At 32.6% G+C, this 14,095-nt stretch overlaps 1 protein-coding gene across 2 annotated transcripts in view; it reads left to right on the forward strand.

Annotated features, from left to right (window-relative positions):
* Positions 1–8,574: 8,574 nt before the first annotated feature.
* TNNI3K (TNNI3 interacting kinase) overlaps positions 8,575–14,095 on the forward strand; it is a 307,038-nt gene continuing 301,517 nt past the window's right edge. For both annotated transcript variants that reach the window (NM_001204802.2, XM_078329224.1), the window contains 2 exon segments: positions 8,575–8,679; positions 9,284–9,392. In NM_001204802.2, the coding sequence (NP_001191731.2) occupies positions 8,640–8,679; positions 9,284–9,392 (149 nt within the window). In that variant the 5' untranslated portion in view covers positions 8,575–8,639.

Consider the following 14,095-nt stretch of genomic DNA (forward strand, 5'->3'; position numbering starts at 1 on the left):
AGGATTATAAATCAGTCTATTAAAAAGACACATGCACACATGTGTTCACTGTGTCACTGTTTACAATAGCAAAGACCTGGAACCAACCCAAATGCCCATCAATCATATACTGGACAAAGAAAATGTGGTGCATATATACCATGGAATACTATGCAGCCATAAAAAAGGATGAGTTCATGTCCTTTGTAAGGAGATGGATGAATCTGGAAACTCATTCTCAGCAAACTGACACAGAACAGAAAACCAAATACCACATGTACCCACTCATAGGTCGGTGTTGAACAATGAGAACACATGAGCACAAGGAGGGGAGCATCACACACTGGAGTCTGTTGGGGGGCAAGGGGCTAGGGGAGGGACAGTGGGGGATGGGGAGATTGTGGAGGATAACATTGGGAGAAATGCCTGATGTAAGTGATGGGGGGGATGGAGCTAGCAAACCACCATGGCACGTGTGTACCTATGCAACAATCCTGCGGGATCTACACATGTACCTTAGAACTTAAAGTACAATTAAAAAAAGAGACAAAAAAGTCAGTACATAATGGTACAGGGGTGAATTCAGCAAGAGGATATAAGAATTCTAAATATATATGCACCCAACACTGGAGCAGTCAGGTACATAAAGCAAATTTTCTTAGAAGTAAAGAGAGAGATAGGCCCCAATGCAATAATAGCTAGAAACTTCAAAACCAGACTCTTCAGCACTAGAAAAATTGTCTAGACGGGAAATCAACAAAGAAACATTGGACATTAACTACACTATGCACCAAATAGACAAATAGATATTTACAGAACATTTTGTCCAATGGCTGTGGGAATGCACATTCTTTTCCTCAGTACACAGATCATTCTCAAGGATAGACCATGTATTGAAACATTCACAAAAACTGAAATAATATCAAGGATCTTCTCTGACCACAATGGAATAAAACTAGAGATCAATAACATGAGAAATTCTGGAAACTATACAGACACAGAGAAATTAAACAGCACTCTCCTGAATAACCAGTGAATCAATGAAGAAATTAAGAAGGAAACTGAAAGATTTCTTGAAACAAATGATAGTGGAGACAAAATATATCGAAATCTTTGGGATAGAGCAAAAGCAGTACTAAGAATGAAGTTTATAGCTATAAGTGCCTACACCAAGAAAGAAAAAAAACTTCAAATACACAACCTAATGATGCATCTTAAAGAACTAGAGAAGCAAAACCAAACCAAACTCAAACTTAGTAGAAGAAAAGAAATAATAAATATAAGAGCAGAAATAAATGAATTTGAAATAAAACAATACAAAATGTCAATAAAACAAAAAGTGTTTTTTTGAAAAGATAAACAAAAAACTTTTAGCCAGACTAAGAAAAAAAGAGAAATGATTCAGATAAAATCAGAAATGAAAAAGGAAACAATAGAACTGTTGCCACAGAAATTCAGAGGATCATTGGTAGCTACTAGGAGCAACTATATTCCAATAAATTGGAGAATATAGAAGAAATGAACCAATTTCTAGACACATACAACCTACTAAAATTTAACCAGGAGGAAATCCAAAACCTAAACAGATCAATAACAAGAAAGAGACCAAAGCAATAATAAAAAGCATCTCTCAGTAAAGAAAAGCCAGCAAAGTATGATCTTGTATTTGGAAAAACCTAGACACCACTAGAAAATGATTCAAACTGATAAATTCATTGAAGTTGCAGGGTACAAAATCAGCATATAAAAATCAGTAGCATTTTTATATGCCAATAGCAAACAATCTGAAAAAGAAATCAAGGAATTAATCCATCTTACAGTAGCTACAAATAAAATTAAATATCTAGGAATTAACCAAAAAATTGAAAGAGCTCTAAAATAAAAAACTAAAAAACCTTGATGAAGGAAATTGAAGAAGACATACAGAGATGAAAAAGATTGTTCATGTTTATGAATTGGAAGAATTAATATTGTTAAAATGTTCATACTTCCCAAAGCAATCTACAGACTCAACGCAATCTCTATCAAAATACCAATGATATTATTCACAGAAATAGAAAAAAACAATTTTAAAATTTCTGTGGAACCACAAAAGACCCAGAGTAGCCAAAGCTATCCTACCCAAAAAGAACAAAACTGGAGGAATCTCACTACTTGACTCTAAATTATTCTACAGAGCTACAGTATCTAAAATGTCATGGTACTGGCATTAAAACAGACATATAGATTAATGGAACAGAGTAGAGAGCCCAGAGATAAATTAATACATCTATATTGAACTCATTTTTGACAAGGATGACAAGCACATATACTGGGAAAAGGACAGTGTCTTCAGTAAGTGGTACTGGGAAAACATGATATCCATATGCAGAAGAATGAAACTAGATCTCTATCTCTTGCCATATAGAAAAATCAAATCAAAATAGATTAAAGACTTAACTATAAGACTTCAAACTATGACACTACTGAAAGAAGACACTGGGGAGACTCTCCAGGATGTTGAACTGGGCAAAGATTTCTCGAGTAATATCCTATAAGCACAGGCAACCAAAGTAGAAATGGACAAGTGGGATCACATCAAGTTAAAGAGTTTCTGCATGGCAAGGAAACAATCCACAATGTGGAGACTACATAAAAAATGGGTGAAAATATTTGCAAACTACCCATCTGACAGCAATTAATTAATATCCAGAATTTTCTAAAGAGCTCAAACAACTTCATAGGAAAAACATATAATAATCTAATTTTAAAATATGCAAAATATTTGAAAATGTATTTCTTAAAAGAAAACATACAAATGATAAACAGGCATATGAAAAGTATCAACATCATTTATGATGAGAAAAATGCAAATCAAAACTACAATAAGCTATCTTCTCACCTCGGTTAAAATGGCTTATATCAAAAAGACAGGCAATAAAAAATTCTGGCAAGGATGTGTAGAAAATGGAATCCTTGCACACTGTTGCTAGGAATGTAAATGAATGCAACTACTACGGAAAACAGTTTGTAGCTTACTCAAAAAACTAAAAATTGAGCTATCATATAAACCAGCAATCCCACTTCTGAATTCCATATCCAAAAGAAATCAGTGTATCAAAGAGATAACCTCACTCCTATGTTTGTGGCATCATTTGTTCACAATAGCTAAGATTTGAAAGCAACCTAATTGTCCCATCGATGGATAAATGGATTAAGAATATGTGATACATAAATGCAATGGTGTACTATTCAGCCGTAAAAAAAGAATGTGATCCTGTCATTTGCAACAACACAGATGGTACTGGAGATAATATGTGAAATGAAGTAAGCCACACACAGAAAGACAAATTTTGCATATTGTCATTAATTTATGGGATCTAAATATAAAAATAATTGAACTCAAAGAGATAGAGAACACAAGAGTGGCTACCAGAAGCTGAGAAGGGTAGAGGGTGGTCAGTGGGGATGGTTCAGGGGTACAAAAAATAGATCAAAAGGATGAATAAGACCTAGTGTTCATTAGCATAACAGGGTGACTATAGTAAAAAATAATTTAATTGTACATTTGAAAATAACTAAAAGTTTATAATTTGATTGCTTATAACAGAACAGATAAATGCTTGATGTGATGGATACCCTATTTGCCCTGATGGGATTATTACACACTGTATGCCTCTATCAATATAGCTCTTGTGGCCCTTAATATATACACAAGGAAAGAAAACCAAATACTGCATGTTCTCACTCATAAGTGAGAGTTGAACAATGAGAACACATGGACACTGGGAAGGGATCATCAAACACTGGGGCCTCTTGGGGAATGGAAGCTAAAGGAGGGATAGTATTAGGAGAAATACCTAATGTAGGTGATGACGTGATGGATGCAACAAACCACCATGGCACATATATACCTATGTAACAAACCTGCATTCTGCATATGTACCCCAGAACTTAAAAATAATTTTAAAATTCACAGAAAAAGCTATAAAAATGGCTTTTAAATACCTGAAAATATCCAAAATTCAGTCATAAAAAAAGAAATTCAAATTAAAAATACTCTACCATTTCTCTTATATCAGAAAAGCAAAAACTCAAAAGCAAGAAAACATAATTTGTTGCTTGAATTGTGAGGAATCAAGCACTCTATTGCCATTGGACACCCAGAAAATTCACTGTGATAGAGTAGCTTGATTTCTTGTAATTTGATCTATCAACATCTAGTTTGCATATGTTTCACTAAACATTTAAATACTTGTTACTTCCTGCTCATAAGACTTCATGATAACACAATAATGATATCAACATAATGGACTGGCATAACATTATATTGAATGTCAAGATTATTTTATCTACTCTTCTACATATCTTCTTTCTAGCCAACATTGAAAAACCATTGCCTATGCTTTCCTTTATTAAAATACAACTTTGGACTCCAAAACACAGTAAGGAAAAAACTTAAATATAAACTAACTAGTAATTCCAGATTTTTATGTTTAAAGCAACGATTAACTTAATTGTCAAGCAGATGCAACACATTGAAACTCTATGCTTCCCCAAAACATAGAAATATATTAATAAGGACTCACATACAATGAAGAAATCATCAAAGTATAAATGAATTCAACTCCTAAATGTGATAATAATTGTTCCAAGTGCATTAGTTTAATTTCATGGGATACATTTCCTTTATCGTCCTTCTGTTGGAACCATAAATGTAGAAGTGTCAATGTCAATTTTTATTCTTCTCACTTTGAAAGCATCCTTTTAAATCTTTATAAAAAATCAATATAAAATAAATATAAATAGCAGATGCATAAGTGTAGATTGGGATAAATATCAACCCAAAATAAAGTAATGCAGAAAAAACATGAGTAGGCTTATTGAATGAGTATTAGAATATATCTTCTTGTATGCAGAAGTGGTCTGAGGAATCAGTTGAAAATACAGAGGCATTAAAACTAGATTAAGGCAATTAAATAGAATATCAAACTTAGTTGAAACAAAGTAGTTGAAGAAATAATATTTACTAAATGTGTTCTGACATTTTCTAATGAAGAAACCTTACTATTAATCATGTATTAGAATTGGCTTTTCTTTACAAATTATTAAATTTCCTTGAATGCTTCAAATGCTCTCATTAGGGAATTATTATTATTTGCATCCTTTATTTTCTAATTTCCCATAATTTTTAAAATTAATATTTTGTTAGAATTGTTTTAAATTTACAAAAAATGGAAAGTACAGAGTTACTACATACTCCCACTACACACACATGATTTTTCTTATAACATCTTATATATTTGTTAACATTAATGAACCAATATTGATACATGATTTTAACTAAAATCTATAGTTTACATTAGTGTTATATAGTTCTATGAGTTTCACTAAATGGATAATGTCATGTATCCACCTTTACAGTATCATACAGAATATTTCTCTACTCTAAAGCGATCTGTGCTCCACCTACTCATCTCTTCCTCTCTCTCCTGTACCTTTGGCAACCACTGATCTTTTCACTGTTTCTATAGTTATGCCTTTTCCAAAATGTTGCATATTTGGAATCACACAGTATGTAGCCTTACTAGACTGGCTTATTTCACTTACCGATACACATTTAAAGTTCTTCCATGACTTTTCATGGCTCCTTTCTTTTCATTGCTCCTTTCTTTTCATTGCTGAATAATCTTCCATTTTCTGGATATACCACAGTGTATCTGTTCACTTTTGAAGGAATATCTTGGTTGCTTCAATTTTTTGTAAAGCACTTTTAAAATATGAGACTATACTTGCACAGCCAAATCATTTATTGCCCCAGCAATTACCATAGGATAGAACTCTGTGAGACTCAATCTGAAGTAATCTTTCCTTTGTTTTTATTCTCCTTATCTCTTTGCTCTCACATAAAGTTCAAAGGCAAAAAAAAAAATTCTGTTAAGTAGGCATCTCATTTTAAGCAGTCTTAAAATAGTGCTTCTAAATGATGCTCCAAGTAGCAGCTACATTAGAATCATCAGCGTTCCCTCTTAAAATTCAAATTCCTGGGCCCTACTCTTGATCTACTGAATCAGAATTTCTGGGGACGAGCCCAGGTTTCTATTTTTTTTTTAACAAAGCTACCCATGTTGCCTACTTTCACTAAAGTTTGAAAGCTGACTACTTTTTTAATCAAGTTGTGTTTTAGATAATGTATGATATAACATGCTTTCTCCATTTTTGGATGTCTCAGGACTGGGAAGAGTAGGATTGATGTTAAAGTATGTGACTGACTCTTCATTAGAGAGAAGTGATTTTTACAGAAATGTACTGAGTATTAGGGAAAGTATTTTTTTATTCTATGTTGTTTCTTTCCAACATTCTTTGGAAATGGGATGCATGGATATTATACTGAATCATTTACTTTTTCCAGTATTTCTTCATCAAGCTGAAGGTACCCAGAAAAATTACTCCCCTACCTCAAACCATTACTTAGATCCACATTCTTAAGAAGGGCTTATAGATTAATATTGTTTTTTCAAACCAGGAAACTATTATAGTTCAATAATGATTAATATTTTGGGTAGTTTTCTGCATTCTTATGTTGTTATCCTTTCATTTTTTTCCAGCAAAATGTATTGCATTAGAATTTGATAGAATTCTACTGAGTTGGTTATTGGATTTTCAAACTCATAGCAGAAATCACAACTTTGAAAGCCAAAGCTTTCATTTGTAAAAATAGGCTTTTTAAGAGAATACAACTATCCTTGAAAATCAAAGGGAAAACAATCCTAAAAACCAGTCCATCAGACTTGTGTCACAAACAGGAAATTAGAAACACAATGCAAGATAATTTAAGAGTTAATTTTTTCTCCATATTTAGAAAAGATACCTATGTGTGCACGCGTGTGCACACACACACACAGAGATGGAAGATTTTAGATATTAGAGATAAATAAGAAAATAGATTTTTAGTTGTCCACTAGAAGGCCTAGGACCCTGCTCCCATTTTTGTCCTTCTAGATTGAGAGTATAGAAATCATGGCTTGTTTTAAGAAACTCTAAGAGGAGAGAGAGCTGGTACCTTATTTCCCAAGGAGATTGCAGGCCTTTTAAAGAAGGCTGTCCAGAATTGTCTTCAAGATAAGGAAGGAATATGAGATTAAGGCAGGCAGATTCCTGGACAAAACAAAGACTTTCCAAACGAAGAAAATGGGGGTCATACAAGTGCTTAGAGAAAGCTGGTGGAACTGAAGATGTCTGGCCTTCAAACAAGGAGAATGTAGACTGCATGGACCAACGTGACCAGATGCCACTGCAGCATAGCAAGTATCAACAGCTGTGGTTGGCATGTATTGATGAGAAGAGAAAAGGAGATGTCCAGGTGAGGACAAGTATCTATGAAGCCAGATACTTGATGCCCCAACTAGATCTTATCAGCATGGAAGCCTTTCCTCTGAAACCTTGATTACTTTTGCTGGTAAAAGATGTAGTGAATCCTAACTTTGTCTAATTATTTATTTAAAAAAAGAGAGTTGTTTAACATTAAACTATAGAAAATATGAAATCCATATCTTCATTAAAGCTACATCCTTTGGATGTGAATCTGAAGATCAAAATTTATACTTTCTAGGTATTAAATTATCTGAAATAAATATACAGTTAAAAATTTAATGTTTTCATTCTGGGTCTCCCATTTATTCTACATCATAGCCTATGTTCTTTATATCAGTAGAAATATGCACACAGTATGCATACAAAGAGAAATGTCCCCATGAAGTAAATAGAAGATGAATTAGAGAGAAATTATGGGAGACACATCAATAACGTCTAGCTTGGATGTTAGAGTCACATGATCAGAATTGATTTGAGACTTCCAACTTACTAGAAACTCTGTATTTTCTCATCCATAATTTGTGATAACACTCACCTAGCAAGATTGTATGGGGTTAAATAATGAAATATATGTAATGCACTTAGACTAGGGTCTAACACATGGCAAATACTCAATCTTCTTAATCTTGCTGTTTTTTTCATTTATTTTATAAATTGCTATTTGTAGAACTTAATGTCTTTAATTCTTATCTATGATTCTTATGGTCAGAATAATCAACAAGTAGTATAAATCATGGTTTATGTTGAGAATTTCCTCATACAAACATAATTATGTAGTTCTTATATAGGCCAAACTTACATTCATTTCTATTAGTTATATGCCAGAGGATATGAGTTTTTATGATTTATTTATGTAGACACATTCTATTACCACTCTTTTCCAACTGCCATTATTTTGGCTTAGGAGAAAATGATTTTGGAAGAAGGTCTAAGTAGTTTTAATAACTCTTTTGTGAACTTCAGAAGTAACTAAATCACTTTCTAGATATATCTATTAAATAAATGGTCCATGAAAGTATGTACAGGTAGATAATCAATTGATGGAAGCAAATAATCCTATTGAAACATTTGTTATTTATTTTTGATACCGTTCTTTTAAACAGACTGATTAGTTCCTTTTATGATTTCACCCTTGAAAGCACACACTATTTTGTTCTCTGTCATTGTTGCATGACATTCCATTTGGCAGTTGGACCTATTTTTAGCCAGACTATCATAGTATTTTTCAACTGGACTGTCACTGCACTTGAACTTGGAATCTTATAACTTGAAAAACTTCCCTGGAGAAAAGAAGAAACTTATAACAAATGGGAAATTATAAATCTAGACCAACTCAAACTTGTACTGGTAATTATTCTAATTATTCTTATTTCTTTAAATATGACATGGTTCAATTATAGTTATTGATAACTAACAACTCATTAGAATATGTGCTAATTTGTATACAGAAGATAAAGCAGCATATTATATGGAAGTCTTTAAAAAAACTATCTGAACTCAAATTATTTTTGTCTGAAGATTTTTACAGGAAACAGGAAATTTTTTACAAAAATGTTATTTTAGTTCCTTGGTCTGTTACAGGAAATTTTGGAATATTGCTGAATATAGGGATTTGAGAATTATATCTTAAGTATCTAGTATTTAAAAACTAAAAACCATCGTGCAACTAGAGATTGCTATAATTAAAATGCAATAAAATAAAATGAATTAAGTCAATTATATTTTTATGTAAATATATTATCCAATATCAAATGGGTTCTTAATCACTTCGATTCAATATGATTGCTTTTTAAATATAAACATCTGCATTTTAAACTCAAAATCAGTAATTTATATTGAGTATTGTCGAATCTAGAATGAAAAACAGTTTTGATTACTTGTATGTTATGATCTGTGTCTACATTTTGCAAAACACAACCATAAATCAATCTCATTTGTTCTTCTGTACTAGATGAATGGAAGAAAAAAGTTAGTGAATCATACGTTGTCACAATAGAAAGATTAGAAGATGACCTGCAGATCAAGGAAAAAGAACTGACAGAACTAAAGCATATATTTGGGTAAAGTTGTAAAAGTTATTATTTCTTTGTATAAGTATCTTTGGTATTCACCTTATTTTTGAAAATATGTATATATTTTTAAACCTGTAAAACCTCAGACATAAGGAGTCATGTTCTAAGCCTTAGGATGTCAGATTATCTCTTCTTGACCACTCATATAGTTCTCTAAATGCAAACATTAATATCTCACCTCTTTAAAATATGACTTGTAACCCGCCATCACTAAAGTTTAAAAAAAGATCTTAGGACTAGCTTTTGAATGCAAGCTATCGCTGATCTCAATCATCTTCTCTGAAATTAGATCATTCTTGTAAACCATGCCAGCAATGAAAAGCAAGCTTTTTCTTCCCAAACAGTGGTCACATATTACCCACATTGTTCTCTTTGAACTACGAGGATAAGTCCAATTTTAACAAACCCTCTGGTCTCTTGACATTGAAAGGCTATCCCTTAATGGAACTGAGTCTCATTCTGCCCCTGAACAATCATATAACAACCTATAATATTGGCTTCAGGATTTCAGTAGGTTTTGTTCCATGATAACAAAAGAAAAATAATTCAGGAAAGTGTCACAACCTTGGAAGACACAAAATGTTCAGGGAAGAAGAGCAGGACCCTTATATACACAAAAAGCCTTCTGGATAAATTGAATCTGACATTGAGAAACTAGATGCACTTTAGAGAGTCAAGAAAGTTACCTGACTGACTAAGGAAAAGTTTCACATAGGCCAATTAGCCGTGTTCAGTGCAGCTATGTTATTTATGTAATGCACTCATGACAAAGAACTCCCTCTATCTTACTTAGAAAACAAGTGTAAAGCAATGACCAAATGAGATATCTTAAAAATGAAATTTTAAATATAGTAAACATATAAATCTCACATAACTGGCAAATAAAAGCATCCATGTATGAAATTTGTCAATGGATTTAACAAGGCTTTCACAAGTGTTCAATTTATGGTTTGGAAAATAGTTGATTCTCTCTGTAGTTTCGCCCAGGATAATGAACACAATGCTGACACTCATGATGAGATACCACTGATATGAGTTTTGCAAGTAGTATCACATGCTGAGATATGGGACAACATTTGAAATTACTTTAGAGATATAACTGGCACTTTAGTATAAACATGTATTTGTTTTGTTGGATAAATATGAATATAGAAATTAATCATAAACATCCAGCTTTTATTGACTCAAATATATATGCTAAATAAAATATGATAAATTGAAGAGATTTTCCTCAACTTTTAAAGGTCAAAGCCTCAGTTATTTAATATTATTTTTTAATTAGAAAGTATTGAGCAAATATGTAAAGGCTAGCTTAAACTACACTTATCCAAACTTAAATATTAGGCTTAACAATGGATTTAAGTTGTAGGTTCTTTCTCACACCACGTTGATGACTACAAGCTATCTTGACAACTGCTATAACAGACTTTTCCTATGTTTCTACTAAATGCAACAACTGTGTCCTTCTCTTTTCTGATTAGTATTCGGGGTGAGAAGCAGGAATCTTTGTCAGGGAGCTTACAGTCCAGAATTTGTTGAGTGCCAGCTCATATTAAAGTGTTGTTCTAGATACATCAAATACAAGACATTATTTAATCTATACTCATATGTAGATTGTTGTCATATCATGTGTGCTGAATAATATTAACTCTGGTGGGTAATAAACTAAGGATTAGAAACCATGCATTGGGAGTTGTCAAATCACATGATCAGTAAATCCTGGAATGTGATTTGTATCAAGGTCTGCCTAACTCCATAGATAGTGCTCTTCTTACTATACCCTGATTACAAAAACAGGATTTAGGTCATGATTTATTCACTGATGTTTTGGAAGCATTATAGATAAAAAGCATAGTTTAAAAAAGGTGTATAGCCAAAAATGAATGAGTACCATAGAACATTTAGGAAAAGTGAGAAAAATATTGTCTTGACCATATTATCTGAGTTCAGTAAGAAAGATATGTGAGGCCAGAGCAGGCAGATCACGAGGTCAGGAGATGGAGACCATCCTGGCCAACATGGTGAAACCCCATCTCTACTAAAAATATAAAAATTTGCTGGGCGTGATGACGCATGCCTGTAATCCCAGCTACTCAGCAGGCTGAGGCAGGAGAAACACTCGAACCAGAAAGTCGGAGGTCACAGTGAGCCGATATCGCACCACTGCACTCCAGCCTGGTGAGACAACGTTAAAAAAAAAAACAACAACTGTAAATTAATGTAAGAATTTTAGAATCCTACAAACATGGTTTTAAATACAGCTTCTTCTATTTATAAGCTGTATATCCATGAATATGTTTTTTAATCTCCTTAAGCCTCATTTGCATCTACAAAATGAGGTGAATAATAATTACCTCACAGAATATTTTTTAAATGATGTGAATTAAATACTTAGTACAGGGCCTAACACATAGTAAGTATTGAATAATTGGAAATTTCTATTATCATGATTGCTTGGATAAATAAGTACAATTTGAAGGACAGCAGACTTTATCATAAAATGGGAGTAACAAATAGCTTATTAAAAGAAAGAGTGAAAGATTTTATGAAGAGAATGACTTCAAAATTAAACATGTAAAATTTTAGAACAATTTAAGATTATACCATAATCTGAATAGCTTTTAATGATTTTGATTGAAAGGGATTTGAAGAATTTTGAGACTAGAGTATTCGAAGGCTCATCAAAATGGCTGTCAAATTTACTGAGGATAGTAGTAAGGCATTTTGAGAGAGAAAGACTAATAGCCTTGTGCTGCTGCCATTATAGAAGCTACAGAACGTCCCAGTAGCCAGAAGTGATGACGAGGAAGCTGAGGAGAGGATTTTCCAGTCTAGAATGATGCTTCTACAAGTACTAGGGGCCTCTTATGTTAATGGAAACTGAGTACTTGCCAAAATTTTAGATTCCCTGACTCTACCCTTTATCAAATGATTCAGAATCTCTGAAGATACCTTCCAAGAACCTGAATGTTTAACAAGTTCCCCAGAAAAAACTATGCATAATAAAAATGATATTTCTAAAGTTTGAAAATGATACTTCTAGGAAGATATCTGAGTTGCACTGAGAACTCTTTGCCTGAGGTGATATTAATGAAGGAATGAGGAATGTGAGAACAGAAAGTATGGTATACAGGAGTCAAGAGAACCAAAAACAGAATAATCTGCTTTTGTCTGATTTCATCAAGGAAGATAGCATAATCTTGGAGAAAACAAGTCAGTTGTTTCTGGGGCATAGTTCTGTGGATTTTCTTTTCTTTGAAATAACATGTTGGATGAAAGAAAGAAAAGAATATTGTGCTAAGAATATAAACTGTCTTACTCGCTCATCCACCACATTTTAAAGGTAGTTGGGAAGATCAAACATAACATTGTATGAAATGACATTTAAATGAGTATCTAGAGCATTATAGGTTCTAAATAAATGTTAGTATCTCATTTCTCACCCTTATTTCTCTTATAATATAAAGATTATTTCTATGATAAACAATTATGTTATGCTGCCTGACATCAGCCTTTCTCTAAACACGTAGATAGCAAGGAGACTGTATACAATGCCCAAAAAGGAATATTTCACATTAATGCTAGAGTCAAAGATAAGGATCACTGATGTAAACACAGTTTTTCATTTGCTAACCATTTTCTTTATGGCATTCCTGGTAGATGCTAATTTCATTCATTATAAGAGATTTTTTTACCACATAATGCACCATTGCTCTATCACCTCAAATACACAATCTTCCTGGCATAGCTTTTACCCATGATATAATAAGCAGCAATATAATACTAAACATAAGACAGAAAGAGCTAAATAATTATCCTGGTTATGCCAATTTATAGCAGCTTTGGAATAGTAGCTTGATATAGGAAAGAATGAAAATGGAAATAGAATGTTCTTTCATCTTCTGCTATAAAGTTGCATTCACTCATAACTGTGGACATTTGTTTAGGTAATGAATTGGTAACAGGAAGAAATGAAGAAAAAGAGAAGGCAGAAGGAGAAGGAAAGACAGAAATGGCACCTTAGAGTACCATTGTCTGATTACATCCTCCTCTGTGCTGCCTCTAATCTTTATCAACATGATAGCACTTACTACATGGTGTTGTTTTTATCTATTTATAGGTCTATCTTCCCACTAGTATGTGTGTTCACTAAGGCAGCTTTTTTCTTATTTAGCCTTATTTATATTTGTATTTATTTGTAAAACAAACTAATAACTTAGTGCTTACCATATGCCAGAAATGCTTCTACATACCTGTTTGTGCATCAGCTCAGATAATCCTAATGGTGTATATGTAAAGTGCTTTAACACAGTGTCTGACACATGGCAATCCCTCAAAAATGTTAGTTAACATTTAATCATTATTGTTTATGTTAACAACCCTCTGAAATAAGTGTTGCAATTGCCATGTTATACCTGAAGAAAATGAGGCTAATCAAATTAAACTGGCTTGAACTAGATTAAACAATTTGTATGATTTACCTAGGATTGTATTCATCTTTATTTGATTTCAAAATGTATCATATTTATAATCTTGGTTATGAATATTATACAACCTCAGAGGAATAAGGAGGCATGAATCAGAATTATATTTGAAGAAATTTTATTTTCCCATGACACTTCACGATTTTACTGTATCCTATAAATTAGAAATGCCCCGGGGATAGGAATAGAAAAATAGACTTTTAAAAA

The sequence above is a fragment of the Callithrix jacchus genome, chromosome 7, assembly GCF_049354715.1.
Source record: "Callithrix jacchus isolate 240 chromosome 7, calJac240_pri, whole genome shotgun sequence".
NCBI lineage: Eukaryota > Metazoa > Chordata > Mammalia > Primates > Cebidae > Callithrix > Callithrix jacchus.